This window comes from Notothenia coriiceps, unplaced genomic scaffold (genome assembly GCF_000735185.1).
Source record: "Notothenia coriiceps isolate Sejong01 unplaced genomic scaffold, NC01 NC01_scaffold00025848, whole genome shotgun sequence".
In the NCBI taxonomy this organism is placed as follows: domain Eukaryota; kingdom Metazoa; phylum Chordata; class Actinopteri; order Perciformes; family Nototheniidae; genus Notothenia; species Notothenia coriiceps.
Genome location: NW_011358549.1, coordinates 231,228 through 258,025, shown reverse-complemented (window position 1 = coordinate 258,025; position 26,798 = coordinate 231,228). Strand labels below are relative to the sequence as shown.

General features: G+C 41.0%; 1 protein-coding gene across 1 annotated transcript in view; it reads left to right on the top strand.

The window, feature by feature from the left end:
• Positions 1–19,913, top strand: part of LOC104956332 (laminin subunit alpha-2-like) — a 50,133-nt gene extending 30,220 nt beyond the window's left edge. Inside the window, exons 12-14 of the mRNA XM_010783809.1 lie at positions 752–916; positions 15,707–15,811; positions 19,698–19,913. Coding sequence (XP_010782111.1) covers positions 752–916; positions 15,707–15,811; positions 19,698–19,913 — 486 coding nt within the window. The remainder of the gene's footprint in view (positions 1–751; positions 917–15,706; positions 15,812–19,697) is intronic.
• The last annotated feature ends 6,885 nt before the right edge of the window (positions 19,914–26,798 follow it).

Genomic DNA, 26,798 nt, shown 5'->3' with positions numbered 1-26,798 from the left:
CACTTTCAGGAGTTAAGAAAAAAAAAAGTACATTTAGGTATCAGTTGGAAGACTCCCTTGCTGAAATGTAATACAACATCTTTAAACATATTTTCAGTTTCACATATTTTTATTTATGCATCTTCACATTCCGATCAGGTGGGACCTTAAGATAGCATAACATGTAGTGATTTAAGAATGAATGTGCTACACAATTATAGCTGCAATTATTTTTACAAATTTGACCACAGGCCATTATTAATTAAAGCTTTTCAGATTTTAAAATGAGTTGAAAATGATTGGAGACTGCTACAGTATGGATACATATTTGAACAAGCATGAAACTGTATTTATGCATGAAGGTCAGTTCTGTTGGAGACTCTGTGATTATGCTTTAAACAAACACACTGAAATCTTCATAACTTTATTCCAACATGAGTTGCTCTTAGTGTGTAGGCGAAGGGTGTAGGTGAACATACACTAGCATACTGTAACAGGTTGAAAGCTAAATCCTTTGCTGCAGCAGGCAAAGTGTCCGACCTTATCCAAAAGTCTTTACAGAATGACCAGAGCGTTGTGGGATATATTATTATGCTACTTCTTGGTACATTTTAAACAGCTGCAACTACATTTGAAATGAGAGGCAGTGGCCCGTCGTCTAAGCCTATTTATAGTAAATATTAGCCTTTTAATGTCAATATAAGAATACAAGCTATTGTTTTCTCAGTAAAAGGAGCTGAAAGTAAACATTTTTCTTCTTCTGGTGTTTTAGGAGACGACTCTGATGGGCTGGCACCTGCTTGGAGAAACAGGAGGAAGAGTGTGGTCCGTTCACAGACAGACTCCTCCATACCTCAGCGTCCGTCACTCAGACGTTGTGAATGACCTCGGCTCAGCGTACTACTGGAACGCACCTGAGCTATACCTGGGAAACAAGGTGAGATGCAGATACACACTCGTATCCATTAACACATATTTTTCATGCAGTCTGCAATTAAATTATAGTGAGAATTTTGTAAAAACTGAAAAAGGAAATGGTTTAAACCTTTGCTTTGGAGAATAATGCTTTCCCACTTACACAATGTGTTCCTTTTGAGCACACTGTCAGTCTTCCACTTCAGTTGAAATGTAAATGTAGTGGTTGTACTGTAGAGTAATAAAAATCCAGTTGTTAATTTGTAATTATCTGAGTTCAAGTTAAAAATAATCAAGGGTGGATTTTATTTTGACTATCCTAATTATACTGTCACAGTTTTTGTGTAGATTTTCCTATACAATTCTGATCAACACTGACAACTACATGACAGCAAATTATGTTTAACGATAAGTTAATTACAACTTACATTATTTGACATTCATAGTTAAAAAAACACATGCATAGTATTCAGTCAAAATAAAGCTTTAGTGGCCACAGAAAGTTTTCAGTGTATTGAAAAATACATTCCTTCAATGCAGGATGAATACAATACAAAGTAATATCACACAGTGCCTAAAAGTACAAAAGGTTCTGCCTCAGAAATAGCCATAAAAGTAAACAACACCTCCTCTCTACACAACACATTTTTTCTTAAGAATAATACATTTTCAGAGACTGGATTTTATTAGATAGGTCGGATGCTGCTGTAGTTGCTTCCATTCACTTTGAATCTGAAATAAACCACTGTCCTCCTATAAAAAGCATTATTTGAATTTAATATATCTCGTGCGAAATCAGTTCATATTGAAAGTTGGAATAATAAAGGCTCTACATTCCCCAGTGATTACCATACAACACACAATTGTATCTGCTTAGGACTGAGGTGTTGAAAAAGAAAACGACTTTGCACTTCTTTTTTTTATCAAGGATGTATCGAAGGTGTAGCACCAGCAGTCAGACTTGTCAAGGTCACTATAGTACAGCAGTTGTGTAGTTTGGTTTTGTTGTTGATTACACTTAAAACATAAAGACGATGTACAATCTAAAGTTTCATCTCCCTGTCCAAATATGTTTCTGCTAACTGACAAAAACATTGACTTTCTAATTGCCTAATGACATCAATGACAGGCAAAAACACCACAAATCTGACATGAGGCGACATCATTAAGACATGATTGAATATAAAACCAAATCAGGTTTTTGATCTAAAAGGAAATCCCCTGTGTGGGCGACTGTGGCTGTGAGATATTGTGGTAGTCTAACAATCGTTGTTTCCTTGGTAAAGATACCTAACACCAAGTTGCTCCTTATAGCATCGCCAATGGTGTGTGAATGTTTAAAGGTCACCTATTATGCACAATCCCCTCTGTGTAAAGAGATACTGAAAGTACTGAAAGTTTCATGAACAAATATTCTCATTTATATAAAAACCTGTCTGAAAAAAGCTGATCAGATTTTGGCCACTTTATGATGTCAACGTTTTTTTGGCTTGTGTAACCATTAGCCAATCAGCAACCAAGGTAACCCCCCCCCCCACTTATCACCTGAATCTCCTCCTAGAGCACCATTGTGTTCATTTTTAACCAAATCCCTTTCAGAGGGGCGTGGGGAGGGGCTCCTTATTTTCATCTAAAGCAACAGACAGAGAATCAGCGCTTTTGAAACAGAGGGGATTATGGGTAATGCTACAATAATCTGTTTGGTATTTGGAGGCAAACACTTCAGAGACATGTTTTGTATATATCTGAGACCTATAATATATTGATGAAAAAAAGTATAATAGGATACCTTTAAAAGTGTGTTTCCCTGTGCCAGCTGCACCTTATATGGCAGGCTCAGCTTCAGTGTATATGTTTGTGGATCGGTTAATGCTGACTTTTTTTATATAAAAGCGCTTTGAGGGGCTTTATATATGCAGTCGATTTACCCCTGGATGTAAGCCGTGCTCCACTGTATCTCTTCCTGCTAATGTGGACTGTTTGAGTTTCCGCAGCGGTTTTCTGTGGCCACGATTAGACTTCATCACTCCAGCTTGCAAATAGCTGCAGTCCATGTTTCTGAAGTCGGTTGTTGCCCTACTACAACAACAGACTGACTGTGATGTTTGTCTGGGTGTCATGGCTTAGAGTAATATAGCACAGAATTTCATTACTTTGCAACCTGCAGGCCTAGCTTGTCATCTCACTTCTTTGTCTGATCCTCTTTCCCTCCTCCCTCTAACCATCCCTCCGTCCCCGCTTCTTTTCATTGGTCCGCTTCTCTGACTCTCTCTCCGTCTCTCCAGGACTCCCATTTTTCACCTCCCTGTTCCTAAATTATCTCCCTCTACTTCCCTCAAGCTTTCTTCCTTCTCTCGTTCCGTGTCTCTCTCGCTCGCTTTGTGTCTCTCAGGGTAAACAGTGTTTCGCCTGTTGAACTCGATAATCAACTGTTTTTCTCTTAGCACACACACTAGTAAACACACACACACACACACACACAAACAAAACAGCAACACATATTCTCATTCAGACACACACTCACACAGTCGCACACACTCCCAGGCCTATATAAGTCAGATAATGATGTGTTTTGGAGGCATTAGGGACAGCGGAGCAGAACCGAATGCCTCCAAACATGGGAAACAAACAAATTACCAGTGTGTGTGTGTGTGTGTGTGTGTGTGCGCTTGTGTGTGTGTGATTGCTAGAAGCAGTGTGCGAGTACTGTATGAAAAAGCGATTCTTTGCTTCAATCGCTGATCGTGTTACAGAGATAGATGCTATGTGACTTGACTATGCAACTCACACACATGCACACACACACACACACACACACACACACACACACACACACACACACACACACACACACACACACACACACACACACACACACACACACACACACACACACACACACACACACACACACACTGCGGTTTGTCACATTAGCGAGTATCATTGGAAGTGACAGGCAGTGTGTGTAATGACAAGCTAGCAGTGGATGTATAAGAGTATACATGTGTGTGCTAATGTTCTCATTCCTCCTGCATGAACTCCTGTATATCACCAGAGATGCTCATTGGCCTATTAGTGTGCTTCGCTCTGTGGATACTCATTGGTCCAGAAGCATGTTCCTTTGATGCTCATTGGTTATTTTGTAGGTCCACTGCTCATTCACAAGCATAGCCATTTCAATTACTGATAAAATAATTTCCCTGTGGTTTAGAATGCAGATAAGTTGGAATCGGCATGAAGAGCCAAATAAAGCTGACAATGTTGCGAGTATGCGAAGGTAGTATTAGTGTTGGAGAGTTAGCCAATAGAAGTGCGAGTGTTACATAGTGATGTCATTGTGGTACATGCCCAAAAACCTTTATAACACACTACAGGAAAGGGAAAACCTCCAAAAGCATAATTGGGGTCTCTTTAAAACTACTTGTTTTTAATACTTTTTTGTCACACACTACTGTAAACACCGAAGCAAATTCCTTGTATGTATAAACCTACAATAAACCTGATTCTGATTGAAACTCAAACTGTTATATTTAAAGCAACTCAATCAATATCTTATGTTAACAATGGAATAAATGCAGGTATGTTTGGGAAAGTCTTTTTAACATCTCTCAGCTTTTGGTTCAATCTAACTCTTGGTACCAATCTTGTTTCCAGCAACAGCAGGCAGCTGTTTTTAACAAAATCTCTTACAAACCCACAGTAAGCTACCTGCCAGACACCAGACACAGTGTTAGTGACTCGCTGGTGGAGCATTTAGCAGCTAAAAAGCCGGATAATTACCTCAGGAGAGGAAAAAACAGCTGAAAGGAGAGTACAAATTGCAATTACAGTAGTTAATTTGGTACAATTCACACAGTACTCATAATGCAGTTGTATATAGTATACAATAATAATGGAATGTTTTGGAATATATTTTCTTTGACCCATAAATACTACTTCACAAAATAACATCTGTTGTTGCTTTGGATCAATTTGCCCTTTAAAGGTTACGTTGCTTGACCATTAACCCTTTAACTGCCGGACCAAGAAAAAAGCTATGGAAAAATTATTTGTTTGCATTTTTTTATCAAATGGGCCACATATAACCATAAACCATTTTTTTTTGTTTGACTGACCACACAGTTTTGTTTTTATGAGCCTCTACCAACTGGTCGAGCTGGCCTTTTATGGTAATTATCATATACAGTACAGTATTTGTATGAATCAAACTCAAATAAAACACAAACTGAAATACATTTGTTTCTTTTATGGAAAATGAGCAATATATACAACCAGATATATTCATAAAAGATAGTGAAAAAAGTTTCAAAAACATAATTACACCTAGCTGAAGGGCTTTCTGTTCGAACCACAGTGACATCTAGAGGTTGTTTTGTGCATAACATGTCAACCAAAGGGTAGAGCTGGCTAAATCAGTTAAACTTTTTTATTTCAACAAGATATCAAGACACAAAATGTGCTCTACCAAATGGTGGTGCTGGCAGTTAAAGGGTTAAAGCAGTGTTTTTACAATTACATTACATTGCATTTAGCTGACGCTATTATCCAAAGCGACTTACAATAAGTGCATTCGACCAGGAAGATACAAACTTGAAGAAAACAGAATCATATAAGTACATCAGGTTTCATAGAGCCAAACATTTCAAGTGCTACTCAACTGGCTTTAGATAAGCCAGTCCTTTATTAGTATATAAATGCTCTGTTAGCAGTTCTATCGCTCGAAGTGGAGTCGAAAGAGATGAGTTTTCAGTCTGCGCCGGAAGATGTGTAAGCTTTCTGCTGTCCTGATTTCAATGGGGAGCAAATTCCACCATTTTGGAGCCAGGATAGCAAACCCACGTGTTTTTGCTGATGAGAACTTGGGTCCCCCTCGCAGTGCTGGAATTAGGAAGGGACAGATTGACATAATAATCTCACTTTAAGGTCCATTTGAAATGCTTTCTGTAAGTTACATAAGGGATAACGTGGGTCTCATAGTTGTTTTAGATCAACTCTGACAAGAGGAATTTGAGAAAATATGCTGTGATTTATCATTTATGAGGAACTATTTGAGCAAGATCCTGGTCAGAAGTAAACATGTTGAATATCCAAAGGAAATATCAGCCTGTTGTCAGCCTTCAAAAGCTTCAAATCCTTACCTCCTTGTACCCAGATGTACTGACAGATTCACAGTCTGATAAAAGGCTCAAAAACAAGGAATGCTCATCATTCAGAGAAGCAGAGTGACAGAGAAGGAGAGAGAGCTCTGAGAGGTTGAAGCAGGGAGATAAAGAGGGTGATGGATGAACATGGGGAGAGGAGACGCATCCTGATGAAAGGAAGCTCAGAGAGTGTTGAGACTTGACACACACACACACACACACACCACACACACACACACACACACACACACACACACACACACACACACACACACACACACACACACAACCCAGCTTGTCTTACATTTCATCCACACTCTTTCTCTAATTGGGCCTGTACTTTCTACAACTTTCTGAAACCATTTCTAATTGTTCTCGTCTTCCTTGTCTTCTTCATGGTCGTGTGAATAAGGAGTAACACAAAATAATAGTCCTTTCAACAGAACAACGACTACACGTGCAAAGCAAAGACAGAGAAGTGTTGGAAATATACTACGGTTTCACTTTGGTTATTGAGTCTGACACCTCAAAGTTGTGATGAATGAAGTGTGTCTTAAAAGTGTTTTTGTTAAATACTTCTGTGGGAATCAATTCTCCCTTTTTGCACCTAATGCTCAAGAGGAATATCAGCTTTCACAGAACAACTGAGCTGTGACTTATGAGAGAGTGAAATGTGTGTAGAAGTCTTTGTGTATATTACTGCCTCTCCTAATCTTGTCTTGATTGCATGAGATGGATTCCCCTCCCGTTTTTCTCACTCTCTTCTCTCCCTCTCTCGTTTCTTTTTTTCCACTTACATGGCTTAAAAAGTGCCTTTACATCAATCACAGTGGATTTGTTCCAGTTTTCAGCAACCAAATCATTTGGTGTCACACACATTTGTATTCCTGGAAAGTGTACGCAGAGCTTCACACAGTAATCTCCAGGCTCAGAAAAAAGGGAAAAGTCATCACACCTGGTTTTCTTTTCCAGCGATACAACATTAATTATCATTGCAATTCCGATTCCCTGATGTTTTCATTACAAGAACAAAATGAATGTCTAACGAAACATACCGCATTGCACATTTCAGTCAGACAGCTCACATGTTTCTTAATATGTTTATTAGAAGCAGCATATAGTTTGGCGTCTAGGCTCGGGCCTCATCACTCCACAGATTTACAAAGAACATTCAGTGATGATTAGATAACTATCCCCGAGCCTACAGGTGGAAGCTGGGGTGGAGCTGGGGAGGTGGGGGGGGCAGGCGAGCAGCAGCAACATGAAACACAGCAGCAGGAACATGAACGCAGTAATAGCAAGTGAACACAGCAGTGGTAGCAGCAGCATAGCGAGGAGGCAGAGGCAGGAAGACCTGGCAGCTTAAATAGAGCGGCATGTTTAGGAGAATGTGTTTGGTTGGTTGTAAGAGGGACGAGGTGCGTCACGTGTTAATGTATCATTGGTGCTCCAGTTGACTGCCTGAACGAGCTCGCAGGCTTCGCCCCATATCTTGAAATTAAGATTATATTTGTTGTTGACATCATAAATTCCAATTTCTGCTTCATGGACAGGAAACTGCGCTTTATAATTATGGAAATGTGTGAAGTGAAGAGTAGATATGTAATTTCCTGACAAATCCAACCTGTTAAAGGCAGTGTGATTTGATTTAACCACACAATAAGGATGATGACAGGGCCTTGATAGAAAGTGTGAGTCTAACCCAGCCTTAGAGGTGAACCTGCTCCCACTGTACTGAATATAGGGTGCCATTCTTTGTCACTTCAAGTCTGACACATAGCAAGCTGCTGGAGTTGACTTTCAAGAGTCAGCGAGCTGTGGGAGTGCAGAGAAATAAGTGATCAGCTCTAACAGGCTGGAAGCAAATGAGTGAGCCGCTCTCAGTCATCGTCCTTGATGAGATACACAGAGAAACAGTCCGTTGCCTTCTCTACTCTCTCTAGGAATTATTATCATGTCAAAGTCCGGCAAACAAAAGCTGCTCCCTTCTTCTTGTTTTTAAGTGGCACCCATATGTTTGTTCTGCTTTCTAAACTGATAATAAAACACGTTTAAACAAATCAGCTTGCCATAACATCTTATGGAATGAAACGTCCTAAATCTGAACTACATAAAAAGCCGATCGTATCTGAGGTTGTTTTACCTTATCCTTATCAAATCGTCTTAACCCAAACCTCACCAATAAATATAGGAGGGAAATTGATGCATGAGCACTGCTGCAAGTTTGTAGGCCGTAATATGTGTGCATACTGTAAGTGTTTATGGGCGTAGTAAAGAACCTCATTAGCCCCCCATCTCTTGGTACCCCTTATCCCCTTAAGGTAATAAAGTGTAAAGACTTCATCATGTGACCGCCTTTAACCCCAAACCTGCCTCTGAGGGCAAACCCCATGCAGAGCACCTCAAACAGCCAGATGACAACCGATCCGCCTCATTCCTATCTGCCAGCACCCACCCAGGGTTCCTACCCCATGACTGACCCCCAGCCCAACTCACTGCAAACTAAATAAAAGGGAGCCCTTGGGCATGGAGTCAAAGAAAATACCTTTACAGTGTGCAGGCAGGACTTTCCCACAGCTGCCAATTAGGCCCAGAAAAAACACTATAAGATCTTGCAACTAAATGGGGTTAAATTAAACTACCTTGGCCACCTTTACATCGCCATGTCGGTTGACAAAAGCCACCTTTAACTACTTTTTCAGAGCAATCCTAGACATGTGTAGCTTTTTTAAACAAGGTTACTGCACCTAAGGGCTCCAATCTAATTTCCGGACAAATCCAACATATTATGGCATTTTGTGGAGGCCTATATGTTGCGATATATAATGTTTAAAATCACACAATCAGCGGGACATTGATGCTACAATCGCATGAACCAATACATCTACACTGTAGCTATGTACAAATGACAAAACAAATCCTTGAAATCTCAGACGTGAATCTGCATCTAATGTATTGTCATTTTGCACAGAGGCTCTCATATCATAGTCCTCCTATCAACCATCTCCAAACTCAACAAAGCTGCAAGAATTTGTCAAAGAAATAACATCACACATAATGGAATTACATTTAGTTAAATGGATCAAACAATACATTGCAACACTGAGATTCTGTGATACTGGACACACACACACACACACACACACACACACACACACACACACACACACACACACACACACACACACACACACACAGAAGGTCAGTTGTATGTTGTTCAGCATTCCTCTGTCTATTGGTCCATCTGGAGCCAATCTGAGCCTACTGCTAGAAACAACAACAGTCTGTCCTTGTATGCATCTGTGTTTGTAACCACAGTGAAAACTCCCAATACCACTTGCACAGAGGCATCATGAAGGCAGCCCAGGTGTTGGTGTGTGTGTGTGGGTTTTTATTTCTATGATCCTGTGTTTTTGTTTCCCTGTGTGTTGTTGTGTATGGCTGTACTTGTGTGTTATTTTAGTGGAGTTTGTTTTCTGAAGCTTTTGTGGCAATCTGGTTTTCATTTCCTGAAGGATGATTTCCTTTGTCCCCTTCGCGTTCTGCCCAATCTCCTGAAGAGAGCGTCACATGCCTTTGTACTTGGAAAATTGACAGCAAACAGGCGTTCGAATGCAGATTGGCAAACACATTTCTCTGAAGAAACTAGATTGCGGTAGGCAAAAATGAAAGTTGCATACTAATAGCTTTCGATGTAAGTACTGCCTTTACTCACCAGTCACCACAATCACTCACTTGTTTCTGTCCTTTTGTTCTGCACCTCTAAAGTTTCTTCTCACTGTGGGAGATCAGAGAATCCAAACAATATTCCTATTTCTTTCTGTTGCATGAAATCAAATGAGCATAGTGATGAGAAAACATTCATCCAGAAAACGTATTTTCCATGTCATAAGACAATTATGAAGAAACCAAATTAGTATCATTTGTATTCAATTTGTTTGGAGCTGGACGATTACTTAATGGAAGAAAGACATGTTAAATTAAGCTTCAATGTTTCTTATTGGCTTTCAACACAACAAACAATTTCAATTCAAAGTCTGTTAAAAATATATTTTGATCATTCATTTGATATTCAATAGAAGATGAAGTTGTTATTGAAATCCCTCGGCTTGTTGAGGAGTTCTCGTCCATAAATTCATCATGAGCGTGATGTTTAAGACTTAAAGGTGGGGTAGGTAATTTTGGAGAAACCAGCTCGAGTGCGCTAGAATTTGAAAATACACAACCGGAAAAAATCTGCCACTTCCTTACAGAGCTCCTCCTCCAACACAAACGAACGCGCACATGACCAATGAGGGCACGAGATAAGTTTGTGCACAGATGGAAGGCTGACAGGCAGGTAGGCCATCCAGTTATTTTAGCCGGGCCGGCTCAGATGATTGGTCGTGCTTTTTACAGCGCTACGGCTTCCACAGATGACATTTTTTTAATGGATTTTTTGTCAAAGCACTTCAGATATTCATTGCTATCGGGATGTTAAGAGCATTCCATGGAATATAACAAAAAGTGTATCTTGAGCCAGTTTCTCAAACTTACCTACCCCACCTTGAATTGTAAAAAAAACTACAATGGACAACAATTCCTTCAGTTACCAAGAGGTAAAATGGATATTTTGACATCTATCATTTAGGAATAAGTAAACTAAATGAGCAAAAGTTCCAGAACAGCTTCTTAGTCCAATTTGTAAATAGTTTTATTAAACACTCTTCTTTAAAACTTTAAAACTGGAGTGTAAAAACACAGTTTGATTCAAGATGAAACAGCACTTGTTTCTGCCATGAGCATTTTTAAAATGCTTCAAAAATAAATATATGTGAGTTACTGTTGTTACACTGAGTTGAACTATGTAAGTTATGTTAAAAAGCTAAAAAGGACTGTCCTTAGATTTAGGTTTAGTGTCACTCAAAACGTCAGCTTTGACCCTGTGAAGGTGGTCAGTCCTTTGTTACAAATGACCTTGATTGGAGAGAGTAAGCTTACTTGTGATTGGCAGATTGGTTTGTAATTCCCTTCCGAAAATCTGTTTCAACATATGAAAGATAATGTATCCCCAAAATAATCTTTTCATTTATTTTAATTCTCTGTGGATGTGAGGAGGACGCACATAAACCTGTCTCTTTACAAGAACATCCCAGAATACATTTTCCAGCTTGTTTCACACATTTGTCTCCAAGAAATTATGTTCTCTAGACAGTCCAACTGTAGCAGGAGTGTGACCTTTTTTAAAATAGCAACTATATTACATTCATGACTGTCTTAGCACTTGCACTTCATTAAAATGCTCTAGTTATTTAAAGTTTTGGAAAAGTCATCTTACATCAGGGCTCTGGTGGGAACCCTGGAGGAGGACTGAGGTCGATAGTGACTCATTTTCACACCTCTTCTCCCGCCATGACAAACCCACTCCTCAGCATAGGCAGCAAATTAAAACCTCAAACTCTAACGACCCTCTTTCCTCATATCTCCTCTCCTCCCTCTTATTGTATTCTTGCTTTGTGTCTCTCGGACTATACTGCTCCACATTATCATAGATTCTTTCTGTCAGCCTCCTTCCTTCTTCTCCTCTCCGCTCTCCTTTTATTTAGTCACTCAGTTTCCTCTCCTCTCTCTCTGATAAACAGTAGTTTGTCACTGAACATTTAAAAGGTCTTGTTTAGCCTTTTTGGGGTTTTCCTCTTTCCTGTAGTGTTTTATTTAGGTTTCTGTGCATGTAAATGGTTTGTAAAGACAAAAAAATCCCCTGAAAATTCTCTTCCACAAACTCCCCCCCCCTGCCTAAATCACCTCGAATAGACCCCTTTCCCCTAAGGAGCGGGGAATCTCTAAGCTGTTGACCAATCACAACAGAGCCGGCCAGCTAACCAATCAGAGCAGACTGGGCTCTGGTTTCAGACAGAGGGTGAAAACGGGCAGTATGAGCAAAATAAAGAGCTTTCTGAACCTTACAGCATGGAGACATGTCACAGCAGAGACACACAATACAAACATGAACCTACAAAGGAGCATAATAGGGTGCCTTTTATCAGTAGCCTAATTAATGATTTTTCTTTGTACATTTGCATCGCAGCAGGACCTGTAAAGCAGAATCCTTTAACAGCATATCGAGTTCAATATTTTCTCTTTTCTCTCTTTATATCTGCTGTGAGATTGGATTACTTTGCCGTTTTGTACCACCAAATATTAAGCCTAATGACTTGTATGTACTGATCTACTCGTGGCCCTCACAAAATGTTCACTTTAATGAAGATCGTGTCGGGGACTTGATTAGGGTTTTAACAGAGAGGATTACGTCTTGGTCTTTTCATTCTGGCCATTGATAAAGTTAATAACAGGCTTATGATGCTCTCAGGAGGATCCCACTGATGTCTTGTGTAGCCGTGTGGCTGAGTGTTTATTATTCCTTCGTTTCTACTGCCCATAATTCCCCTCTCCTCTCCCGTCATTTCCCTCTCCTACTGTGCTATTCTCTGGGTCTTTTCTCTCTGCGGTGTTGTATCTCTTTTAGTTCCTATTCCCCAAAGCTAAAGATGTGTCATCAGGTTGCCACGACAAAAGCTTTGACTATTATCCAGGTGGAGTGGGGGTGGTGTCAGACAAATTATAGTTTCTTGGAAATGTCAATCATTTCAAAGGAAGTAAATAGCCTAACTCATGTGTGCTAAGTGGATAGTGAACCCTCCGAAAGGTGGAAAGTGTTCCTGATAATTCACATCCAAGCCTTTTCTTTTAGCATTCACTCTCTGTGCCGTTAAGTAGTTACTTAAGCCCCTGTCACACTGTCCCGAAATGTACACCCGATGGACACACGAATATTGAATTTCGCACAAAGATGGCCCCGGACCACACACAAAGGCAACATTTACATTACATTTAAGACATACAACTGCAACAAAAGTAACACAAACAATTATGTTAAAGTATTATGATACTGTACTGATATTTTCAGACTTTGTTCTTTACTTTCTCTGTCTGTAGAAGATATTAAGTTTTCTCCGTCATGTTGTTCCCATAGCAACAACAACTTCCTGTCAACTTGCCTTCAAAATAATATATTATATCCTTTTCAGTTTCACAGAACACAAATTGGGTTATTTACATAATATGTTTACATGATTTTGTTGTACAATTAACAACCAGATGGACACACGATAAAGGAAATGTTCAAATTCGGCTCTGATCGTAACAACATCGGGACATTCGTGAGGGCATCTTAAGCCTTCGTATGACCGCCGGTGGAGTTTCTCAGGCTCCGGCAGCAACTTTGTGAGCGGTGGCTAAATCTTTGGCATGCCAAAATATTGCCAAAAAATTGCCGAAGGACCTTGCGAAGGTTCATTTTCGTGTTGAATTCGTGTGTCAATTTTGCCCTTCGTAAGGCCCTCGTTAGGGCATCTTGTCAAATCGTGTCATCTTCGTGTTATCATCGGTGCCATCGGGCATTCGCCCCGATCAGAGTGAGGGCGAATGCCCGATGGCACCGATGATAACACGAAGTGCCCTCACGAGTGCCTTACGAAGTTGCCGCTCACGAAGTTGCTGCCGGAGCCTGAGAAACTCCACCGGCGGTCATACGATGGCTTAAGAAGCCCTCACGAATGGCCCGATGTTGTTACGATCAGAGCCGAATTTGAACATTTCCTTTATCGGGTGTCAATTCCGGGGAAGTGTGACAGGGGCTTTAACAGCTGAAGAAACCAAATAAAAACATGCAAATATGCTTTTTATGCAAGACCTCTGAATCACTTACAGACCTGAACCATGACTTCCCACCCTGAAGGTCCATCTGACAAATCTCAAGGGTCATGAGATGTTTTATGGATAACAAGAAGAACAAAATTGCAACAACAAAATGTCTTCGCTTCATTCTTGTGAAACCAAGGATAGATTTATCTCTATAAATAATATCCAAATGAAGGGAACTCACTAACTATTTGGTTAAACTGCTCACATATAGACCGAGTCAAAGTTGACTTACAGCCCATAACCTTACTGAGTCTCACCACTCTCTTCAACCTGAGCCCAGCATTATTCAGCAGACGGACAAAAAACGGACAGTCTGATGAACAAAGAAGAGCATGAAGCAGTTTCTGCCTGACATTTCTGTCATGAGTTGGTGTTGATGATCATCCAGGTTGTTGGAAACATTATATCAAATTACATTTAACTTACATTAAGTACATTAAACCATGATGAGACAAACTCAAAAAGCCACATTAGCTCTCAATAAGAGAACTATTGTACGGCTTCAAATATTTTTAAGTGATACGTACAGAAATTGCCTGAAGTTGCAACACATTGTTATATGTTGTGATGTAAGTGTCAAAATGAAATTCAGTTAAAGCCCTTAAAGTTATCATTTCAAAACTCAAGGTGTGTAGCTATCTATTATTTTTATTTATTATCCTACAATACATTTTTTCAAAAAATATTATTTGGTTTGAGGTGTGCATTAAGTGAAATGTACGCCTTTGCTTCAGTCCATTATCTCAATATCTGTCATATATGCACTATGTTCTCTCAGACACTTCAGCTCTGACGAGTCTCTGTAAAACCTTTTTCTTTTTCTTTGGTGTCCTTTGCTTTCATCATGTTGGCTGTTGTGTTGCCATGGAACAAACCCTTTTTCCTGTTTAGGGGACTGCAGTGTGAATAAAGCGAGTCCATACTGGGATGCAGAGACCAAAGACGGATGAGTAGGAAAAGTGTCCGATATGTGTGGGGCGTGTAGTGAGGGTCTAAACTATGATTTGACTGCCTCATAGACTCCAAATCACCAAATGGGGTTGGATGGAGAATAAGTGTTAGTCAATAAAACGTCCACCCAAGTACACCTCCATGCCCACTATGGTGTGTATGTGTGTGTGTATTTTCAGTCAGCTGTGAAATGGGTGATTCCTCCTCCCGGTTTAAGAACCAAGGGTAATGATGTAGAATGGAAGAGGTTTATAGAGGCATTAAGCCCACCTCTTACTCCCTCTCTCTCTCCCTCTCTTCTTCTCAGTCCCTGGCTCTGTTTCTCCCCCTCCCCTCTTCCTCGATGTCCCCCTCTCTCTGTTTTTATGGTGGCATTATTATCTCGCTCTCCCACCCATTACTGTTCAGGTTGGAGCAGAATAATAAATTTCAGGATCATGCCGACGCAGCGTTTCTCCTGCTGAAGCTCATTCTGTGGACTCGACAGAAACACTGCATGGAAACACAAGACAACAAAGATTGTAGCATAATCTCTTTCTCCTTACTTTTGAAACTACTTTTAGGAAAACTATCATAAGTTGAAGAAGCAGCTGTAGTTGTTTTTGTTTTGCTGTATTCCTGTTTAAGAAGTAAGCACACTACCACAGTCATACAATATTTACATATGCCTTTAAGAAAACGTAAAATGTTGGTACTTTTATATCCACATAATATAAACTCAATCGGGTCGATCAGTCCACTTCATGGTCTTAGTTGAATACAACTCTTTACTTGATTAGTCTTTTGCATGCTGAATAATTTATGTACATGAACAGAATATTTCAAGTGGTGCTTTTGCAAAATTCCTGCCTTTGTTGGTGCATAACCACCACCTGTAGATCAAGTTGTATAATGTCATAACATAGCCAGTAATATGTATAGAGTAACTTGAGTATATGTATGTGCGTCCATACTGATCTGTCTGTGTCTTTCTTCAGATTTCAGCGTACGGAGGGAGTTTGGTCTACACTGTGTCCTATACTACAGACCAACAAGAGCCAATGGCCATCAGAGTCACCTCCCAACCCGACCTGATCATAGAGGTAAGATTCTAAACACATTGGTGTAGCGACCGTTCACAAACATAACCACTGAGAGGGCTAAGTAGTAGTCTAAAGTTTAATTAATCTCCATGAATTGTATTTCAATGCAAAGCAAAGCGGCAAGTTGTAAACATAATCGTTATTGCGATACATTGTGATAAATATTGTGGCCCTGAACTATCCCCCTGCCCTTAACAAACAAAAGTAATGATCAGAAGGTGCAGAAGTAATGTCATTTACCAACTGTAACACTCAATGAAAACCCAAAACAGATTCCTTCCCCTACACTCTGATACAAATGAAGAGGCATACTGTAAATTAAACTCTAATTAAGAGCAGTTTAACTTTAATGCGTACTTGCTTTATTAAACCATTTGGGTACATTTCGGAGATTCATTGTGAGCAGACGGTTACATTCCTCAAAACAGCTAATTTCCTTTGGGCAGCTGTGAGTGTTTCCAACATTTAACACATACATGACTTTGTTGTGTTAAGGAAATGGTCATGACCAGAGGAAACCCACGAAAACACAAGTGTGTGTGCGTTTATGCATTTAGGTCTGCAGCGTTATTTATCTATTCCCACAAGCCATTGACTTTTGCACCAGTGAAGACCACTAAATGAAGCAGCAAATAAAAGCTGTTAAAATCACGCACACCACACACACACACGCACACGCACACACACACACACACACACACACAGAGAAGCAGCTACAGCTGGCAGAGAAATGCTGAACTTAGCAATAAAAAATGCAGATAGTCCCTCCCTCCCCTCTCTGTATGTCTTTATAATGAGCAGGTTGTGATATGATGTATGGCAGCAATAAGCAAAGCAGCAACACTATTAGTTAACTCTTAAATCTCTAACAACATTGTGTGTGTGTGTGTGTGTACAGAACACACACAAATACAAACCGGCATGTAAGTAAATTGGTGTGTGTGGGTGTGGGCATGTTTTAAAGCGTGCCAAAGCTGCAGAAATGATCCCGTTATTTCACACGCACAACTTTCTACCAATGACGTTAAAGGAAAATATGTTTTAATTAGAAAAGTTCGAGAATATAAATGCTCTGTAATAAGCTGCAATGACATGTGGAAATAAACTTCTCTGGAACTGACTGCTAAATAATTGAACGACAAATACAAAGTTGTGTCTTTAAGATATGACATTTAAATTAAATTAGGACAGAAATGCAAACATTTGTCTCACAAACTTTAAGTTTCTGTGCCTGTTATTTAGTAAACCTGCTATGAAAATGCACACTTTAAGCAGAAGAAAAGGAATATACAATGGGAAGAGTGAGAGGAAAGAAGGAAACAAATAAAGGATGGAAGGAAGAAGGAAACACAGTGAGAAAAACGAGAATCAGATGATGGGAAAGAAAGATGGTAAATGAAAGGAAAGGAGAAAATGATGGAGGAAGTTAGACAGAAGAGAAAGGATGGAAGGACATTAGGAAACGAAGATAGAAAATGAAGGTAGACAGACGGAAATTAACACAGAGGAAGGGAGGATGGGAGAAGGGAGGTAAGTCGAGACAAGAAAACTGCTGAGATGGATAGTCACAGACCAATGAGCTTCTGTTATTTAAAGATGTGTCAGTCAGAGTGACAGATTGGGAGGAGAGGAGGACAAGTGTCGGCCTTGTTGTCAACAAAAAGCCTCTCCAAATGATGACGATAATGAACCACCTACACACTGTCACCGGCTTTCTCCCTCTTCACTTCTCTCTTTCAGTCTTTGTCTTGTTTGGCATCTCCTCCCCCCCCACACTGTTTACTCTCGGCATATCTACATCAAGTTGTGATATTGTTTGTTGCATGGTTTGTGAAGCGCAGGCAGGAGCCTTGGTTGTAAGTATGCGGGATCTGAATAGACAATAATCTCTCTGTCTTTGTTTGTCTGTACGGCTTTGTTGATTTCAACATCTTTCTCTCCCACTTCATCAGCCCTCCATCTGCTGAGTTACAAAGAAATACCAAACATTTCACGACAGCAATAAATACTGACAGTGCACTGCATCTGGAGTTCTCGCTGTAAATAATAGATAAAAACTTGATTTTGATTTGTTTCTAAACTATATTTTAATGCAAAGTAATCTTATAAGTTCTTCTGTTGGTAGCACAAAATGCTTTTTCGAGAACCATTTAGAATCAGGTTGAAAGAAGTACAAACACAATTATCTTACCTCTCGTTTCGGTTTACTCAATATTTCCTATTTAAAGGGGACCTATCATGCAAAATGCACTTTGTGATGTCTTTTATACAGAAATATGTGTCCCCGGTGTGTCAGGGAACTCACGCAGCGTCAGAAAATAAAACCCTCTCTCTTTTCCTCCGTTCCCAAATCTTTAAAAAACGGGTGTACAACGAGCGGATACAGATTTCCATCCGCTGTGACGTCGGCGGACCCACAGAAAATTGCTATCAGAAACAATGCCTGACCCGTTTTGGACGTAATCTCGTTTTTGTTTACATTAGCAAGCCTCGCTAACACTCAGAGCTAACCTGTACTGTAGAGCACATGTGTTTAAAAAGCAGGAAATAAAAAAAGGAACTCACCTTGTGATAAACCCGCAAGAGAAAAAGCATTTGAGCTCCATACTGTTTCAGAAATAATCTTTGACGTGGTTTAAACAGGATGGCGTTTTATCACAACCAAATTTAACTTTATCTCCAGTAGAATTCTGATCAGACATTAGGTCCGCCTCCTCTTCTTTCTTTTTTTCAAGCTAAGGACCCAAGATCCGCGTTTCTCTAACAGGGCTTCAAAAGAGGGGTTTGAGCAGTATGAGGCATGGCTACAATGGGTGATCTGTTTGGTATTTTGAAAAAAAAACTTCACAGACATGTTTTGTATAGGTATGGCCCTACAATATATTATTCAAATATAGCATGATAGGTCCACTTTAATTAAAACGTTTTTACCCCAAAAAGACCAAAAGCAATATTTAATGTATCGTTATATTGTCTGTGTTTCCAATTAAATGTGGCCCAATGATGCTCAACCAATGTGTATAAATCCGCAGCTGAAAATAGTCCCAAACAAGTGTTCTCTTTACTCCTGTTAGTATTGATTGCTCAACACTTGCCCAGCTGCTTTGGGAAGTGACCTTTCCTTTTTAAAACTAAAACTATTATATATTTGACTACACATAATTTAGAGGAATGAATATACTTTAACCTGAAAGCTAAAGGCAACAATGCAATGTTTTTTGTCTTTTCTTGGGATTTCCTTCCAAATTAAACCTTATCCGTTTAATTGATAATTTTTTAAAGATGTGATTACTACAAGTAACCAACAATAAAACATGGCCTCTCTTTCAGAAACTTAATGAAAACACTTTCCTCAGAGGTGACTTTGTCTTTTCTTCTTGTCAATCTGCCTCTTTTATTTGTGTCTCTCTTTCTTTCCGTCTTTATCTCTGCATCTCTCAGCCATGCTTTGTGTCCCTTTATCCCTCCCTCCATCGCCTCTCTTTCAATTAATTTTTATTTAATGGTTTATTGGCATGGTGAGCTCTCTCTCTCTCTCTCTCTCTCTCTCTCTCTCTCTCTCTCCATAAGTAGTTGTCACTCTGCGTTAGCCACTACATGCCATTGATCTGTTCTCAACAAGAGATAGTCAGATACCAGTCTCCAGCTCAATTCACTTTGCATTCAGTCCATTCAAAGTGTCAATAGAGACTGCAGCTCATTACCTAATGACACATCATTCACTCTCACTGTCTCTTTTTCTGCAGATCAGATGCATATTCCTATAAAGGAGGTGTCATACTCTATTTATGTTTTGGAGAATATCCCCTGTCTAGATGTATGCAATTAAAAATAAGCTGCAAGAAAGAAAAAGATGAACACAAGTTTTTTCTTCTTTCTCTGCCAGGGAGGCGGGATCAAGATTATTGACAGAAGGTTCGGCCAACCGGTGTACCCGTCATCGCCAAGCACCAATCACATTCCTCTTTCACCCGCTAACTTCCTGGTTGCAGAGAGCGCTCAGCCAATCGGTCGCAGGGATTTCTTGTCAGTGTTGGCCAACGTGACCAGAGTGATGGTGCGGGCCTCTTATAGCACAGAGACAAGCGCTGTGTACAGGTAGAAACACACACACACACACACACACACACACACACACACACACACACACACACACACACACACACACACACACACACACACACACTGACAGGCATTATGGCATAGTTACTTACTGTACATTAGGTCAAAGGTCATGGACAAACTCATTATTGTTATTTGTACCTGTAATATTCCAACAAATGTAGTATGATGTGATTCTGCNGGGACCTGTAAGGAGGCATGTGTTGAGTCAAGGTGACAAAATACGACTACGTAGTGTCGAGTGGAGAGTTGTAGTTAAAGAGGTGGTGTGTGTGTCGAAGTCGTGGAGTGAGATGGTGAGAAGTTTGTACAAGATTGTGTGTCCAGCGTTGAATATTGGTACCCGGGTGGTGTGAAGTGCAAGTTGTAAGTCTAAAGATAGTAATGGTAGCTTTCCGATTAACGGGGGGAGGTGTGACAATGAACCGTAAGCTACAATGCGACAGATTGGTACGAGTAGACGATCAAGCCAGTGTTTTTCGTAAGAGGTCCGTACGTCCGTACTCAAAGGAGTAGTAACTGGACCGACGACTTGAGACTAGGTACGGAAAATTATTGTAGGGCTGACCTAATACGTGTCGTATCAAAAAACCTAGTGGGACGGTAAGCTTGATTTTGAAGTTATACAGGTTTTTTGGAGGTCGACGGCGAACGAGGGAGGTGGGCCGCGAGGTTGGTGTAGTGGGGATAGGAGGTACTGAGGTGACCGAGGGGTAGTTTGGCGTAACTGAAATTTTTAATGAAAAGTGAAAGTTTCGGAGTGTGGAACGGGGGGGTGGGGGGGATGGAGAACTGGAGTAGTTGTGGTAGGGGTGGGCCGCGGAGTCCAGGACGACTTCGATTGGATGAACGTCGGGTAGTCCTGTTTCGAGGCCTGGACCACTGTCCCGGAGCGTGTCGGAGGAGGTGTGAGACCTCGAGGAGGGTCGGTGCAAGTCTAGGGCGGTAGTGAGGGAGGTAGTAAGTGTAGGGGAGTGAGTGAAAAGTGGAGATCGAAAGTTGAGGTTAGGTATTGGGGACGGAATAATAAGGAGGATGGGAATCGTGAAAAATGAAAACAACATAAACAAAATGAACGAACATTCGCAAAACTCGGGTCCTTTCGCGAATATTTTCATTACATAATAATAATAATAAATAATAAATCAATCCTCACGCGCAAGTGTATTTTCTCCACCTAGACCCCCCCATATGATAATGCTCGTCCTAAAAGCGAATTGCCGATTGAAGTCCTTTGAGCCAAAGGCAGCTGCTCGGACCAGAGAAAATCGTCGATATAGAGGTACCATTTAATACGGACCACGCGATTTGACGTCAATCCAACGTTCCGATTCTCCGAGTGAGTCACTTTCGTGACGGGGACGACTGTTATTCTTCCGAGTCACACCGCCTCAAATTTCGCTAGTCAGTATAATGTCTCTTACTTTATGTCTTTGACGGCAACGTCTTTCTGCCGGCCGTTTTTAGGGCTGAGCACTTTTCATCGTAATATCTTATAGTGGACGGGGTAGAAGTTCGTTAGACTGATAATATTGTAATCGCATTCATTCGAATGAATTTATAGCGGGATGTGTATCATTTGGCCTAGTCTCATTGTAATTCATTTCAGGCGCGTATAGTGTAGTATGGTACATAGTATATAAGGAATAGACTCAGTCCGACCGGCATAGAACCGCCGCACCGTTACAAAGACTATATCGTTGCGCCGATTGAGTTTGTATATGTCAATCTCACTTCGGTCGAAGCATCATGTCCGAGACTCAATGTTACTTACGGTCTAAAAGCCGACAGTACCAACTGTCCATAGTAGTACATCCCGCAACATTATTCGGTGAGACTCCAGTTCACCCGCTTCGTCTTGTCACCACACTTATATATATATAATGGCGTAGCGCGACGTTATTGAGTATCTACATTGGTCCGGAGTGTAAAGTGTGAAATAAACACTCCGGAAATCTCTATAGATGTTTATTTCGTGCATTCCCAATCTCGGGATCCAGTCCCTCACATATCCACAAGACAACATTACTTATACGGCCCCGGGTCCGTTTCCGTAACAAACCTGATTGTCATCCACTCCACAAACACGCACAGAACACACACACCACACACACACACACACACACACACACAACGCACACACACACACACACACACACACACACACACACACCACACACCACACACACACACACACACACAGACACACACACACACACACAGCACACCACACACACAGTTAGTTAGTGAGTTACAAATAAATATATGCGGGTTATAGTGTTTACAATGTAAACAGAGTCACCTGAAGTGCTCAAACATGTTCTTATTAGCCATACTGTTTGAGTGCTGTTGGAGACAGGAATCTGCGTGAGTAGCAGTTCCCTTTTTGAAGGTCTCTTTTGCGGTGTCAATTTCCCTTTTTTACCCTCTTTGCGGAGTCCTCTCGTTGTCTCCTCCCTAGGAGAGGGTCCTGCCTGTCTTGCACGTTCTCTGCCGGCCACACGTTTAACTTTTCTATTATGTAAACGTTGTATCCATCAGTTTACAAACCTACGGTACAACACATATTTACTCTCTACCTTAGGTGCTTCATGTGTGTAGGTAGGTCTGAGTACTAGTCCTCGTGTCGGTGCCGAGTTCTAGATCCTGAGCGGTTAGGAGTTGTCGTCCTGGCGTCTAGTACGGTACTGAGCGCCTAGGCCCTATATGGTCCGGTTTTCTTTCTTAAACCCCTTCGACCCAATGGTAGCTTGTGACTCTCATGTGTCATAGTCTGTCTCTCTTCCGTCTTCATTCTTACAGGGGGTCCCCCCCCCCCCCCCTGTTTGATTTCGGATTATAGTCCGTTTGATCCCCCCCGACTAGATTAGTCGGGATTGATAGTGGTCGCAATAGTTTTTCCTCCCAGAATTCGCGTGAGAATTTTTGCCTTATCCCACAGACGCAGGGTTGTGTCTGACCTTCGGTGGAACAACGACATAAGTCGTGGACTTAGAATTGCAGACGGTGTAATACTCCTCTCGTCGCAGTCAAAAATACGTTGTCTAATAGACTATGAAATCACAGGAGCCAACGCCCGCCGAACTGCCACAAAGGTCCAATATTGACTTCAGACAGATCCACGACAAGTCTTCAGGTGACGTAATTAAGTCAGGGGTGTGGAGGAACAAAAACTAGCATCCGTAGCACGACGTACACGCAATAGAAAAGAACAATAGTAAGCAACAGAGGACAGCTAATTACTTCTGTTATATACTGCTATGTTTTCTCCATATGGTATGACATCCGCCTCTACAGAACGCTTTTTGTCATCGATCGACCCGAGTCGTTGCATACGCTAACTCCTGGCTCCCCGCCTGACCCCCTTTTTTCACCGTGGACACAACAGTTCTCATACGAAATCCCACCCATAATATTAACTGTCTGTACCGTGCGTGCAGATATACGAGATCACTGCCACAGACACCATCTTAGAGCCTTAACCGGACACCGCCTGTCTGACCTTTAAAAGTAACTAAATATTTATAGTACGAATTATTTTTTGTTTTTGATAACGTAAACTTCTAAATACGAGCCAAGTCATGAACCTGCGATGAATACGAAGATTACTCGATGTACAGATCACAGAGATATTTAAGTCATCCGAACAACACTCAACGGATCCGTTTTATCAATGTCGTATAATAATCACTAAGAATTACAATTAGTTCGTTAAGTATATACTCAACGAGAATACAACGTTGTGAAAACCAGGATGTAAATGATGAACAGAAGGGGACCAAGTACAGAACCCTGAGGGACGCCATGATTGACGGGGGCTGTGGGGGATTTGGAGTTGTTAATGGAGATGAATTGATGTCTGTCAGAGAGATAGGATTTAAACCAGGAGAGGGCAGTACCGGTAATGCCAATGGAAGACTGGAGGCGGTTGATGAGGATGGAATGGTTGATCGTGTCAAATGCGGCTGTTAGGTCAAGGAGAATGAGAATTGAGAGGGAACCAGAGTCAGCAGAGAGGAGAATGTCGTTGGTCACCTTGAGTAGGGCAGATTCTGTGCTGTGGCGAGTACGGAAACCAGATTGAAAAGGTTCATGAAGGTTATTGCAGTCCAGATGGGATCTTAGTTGGGAGGCAACAGTTCGCTCCAGAATTTTTGACAGGAATGGGAGGTTAGAGATGGGCCGGTAGTTATTGAGGGAATCAGGGTTGAGACCAGGTTTTTTGAGTATGGGAGTGACAGCAGCGAGTTTCAGATCAGGGGGGACGAGTCCAGTGGACAGAGAGGAGTTAATGACTGTGGTGATAAGATGAGTGAGTTGGGGGAGGCAGGCCTTGACAAGGGTGGAGGGCATGGGGTCCAGGATGGAAGTTGAGGTATACATGCCGGTGACTTGGGCAACTATGTCCAGTGAGGTAATTTGTCTGAAGGCTGTAAAAGGGTGCCTGGAAGGAGGAGGGTAGGCAGGTTCCGGAAAAGGATGGGTGGTGGACGAGACGGAGGAGTTGGCTATGTTGCTGTGTATTATTTCAATTTTGCTTTGGAGGAATGAGAGGAAGGATTCACACTTTGAGGTGGTGAAGGAGTTGGAGATATTATCCATGGGGTTGAGGAGCTTGTTAATAGTTGAAAAAAGGGACTTTGGGTTATTGCTGCCAGATTGTATTACAGAGGAGTAGTGGAAGGAGCGTGCACTGTTGAGGGCATCTTTGTACTGCTGTTGGTGCAGTCTATAAATGTCTTTGTGGATAGTGAGACCAGTTCATTTAGCATGTCTTTCGAGCTGGCGACCTTTCGTTTTGAGGCAACAGAGATGATCGGTGTACCAGGGGGCCGAGTGAGTGAAAGAGACATACTTGGTTTTTATTGGAGCGAGTTGGTTGAGACAGGAGGAGAGAGCATTGTTGTAGGTGTTGACCAGGTCAGTAGGGGAAACATTCTGGGTGATGGTGGAGTCAGGGATGGTGTCAGCCAGTAGGGAGGAGAGGGAGGACGGGTGTATGGACTTGATATTCCGGAATTGTATGGTGCGCTTCTGCTTGATGAGGGGGGTTGGGGTTAGGATGTCCATGATGAGGGCCAGGTGATCGGAGATGGTGAGGTCATAGGTGGTCAGGTTGCTGATGGCGATGCCAGTGGTGCAGATCAGGTCCAGTGTGTGACCTTTTTTATGGGTGGGAAAATCAACATGTTGTGCGATATTGAAACAGTTGAGTATGTCCAGGAGTTTTGAAGCGGTATTGGAGTCATTTGAGTCGACATGAATATTGAAATCACGAAGTAATAATACAGATGGAGAGATAGAGCAAAGTTGTGTGAGGAATTCAGCAAGATCCGAGGGGAAAGCAGGGTTTGGTTTGGGGGGACGGTAAATGACTGCTGTAACCAGGGGTTTTGGACCAGACAGTTTAAATGCAAGGTGTTCAAATGAGGAGGGGCAAGGGATTTTTATTGCAATTGTTTTTATATTATTTCTTAGAATTGTGGCAATTCCAGCTCCACGCCCATGGTGGCGTGGTTTTTCAATATATGTGTATTCTGGGGGTGTTGTCTGGTTGAGGGAGAAGTATTCCTGTGGTTTTTGCCAAGTTTCTGTGATACAGAGAAAGTCCAGATTATTGTCAGTGATGAATTCATTGAGAATGAGACCCTTGTTGTTTAGGGACCGGGTGTTAAACAGAGCAAGTTTAAGATGAGGTTGAGTTTGAACAGGCTGGGGTGCTTTGGGAAGGGGGCGTAGGCAGGAAGAGTGCACGTGTTGGTTGTTGTGATGATGAAATGGAGGATGTATTCCTGCACACAATTAACACCAGCCAATTTGGATTATTGATATTGTACTTTCAGTTTAATACTTTAAATTAACTGTTTGAAATTATATTAAACTCTCTTTGATGAATACTGACATTAGATTTAGTAAAAGAAAAAAAAACATGTTGTTATGAATTGGCACTATAATAGGTATTTACTTGACTTTGTATTCTTATAATGATAATATAACATTATATAATGATATTTTGCTCTGCTTTTGGTTTCACCAAGGAAAACACCTTTTTATTAAATGCTTCACTTTCTTTAACAGCTATTCTTTCATTTTGACTTTGTGCCGTTTGGTGCTGAGCAGGTAAAATAGTGGCGATTTTGAGAGGGTTTCTTTTCTGTAAACAGCTTCCTGATGCACCATAAAACAAAGTTATGAGAATGATAGGAGTGATAAACATTAAAGCTGTGATAAATCTCCATGGGTTCATCACTGATCGGTCCTTATGATATTGTCATGATACATTCTTAGAGTAACTGATTTAGTATTAAATAAGATGAATGTCCAGTCATCCATCAGCAGTGTTGGACAGACGGATGCCTTCAGTTACCTTCTTGTGCATGTGAGAGAGATTAGTGCCACACAGTTGAACAGCTGGTGAGTGGAGTTTAGAAAGATTTATTTATGTTTCACATGAACAAAATACCCAGCATGCTCTGCACTTTGCATGGCACACACTGTGTTCTTCATATCGCTGCTCAGTGTTTTAATCTCATGGGAAGTATTTGTTCATTACCAGGAAACCTGAGAATGCTGAGAAAGAACCTCAGTTTGTGGAATACAAAGCGTATTGACAAAGATACATTTTGCAGCTATTTGTAAGACACACATCTGAGGGGCACAGTGTTTGTGCTTTGTGAATTTGTGAGAAACAGAATAATGTACACCTGCGGAGGATCAGATGGCTGCAGGGTTTGTTAAATAATGCAGCAGTTACCAGCTGAATCCTCATATTCCAGATGTCTCACATGACACAAGGTTGTCTTTTAAAGAGAGATGCAGGAAGCAGGAGTTGCATTTTAATGAGCACAATTTTCAATTGGTTTTT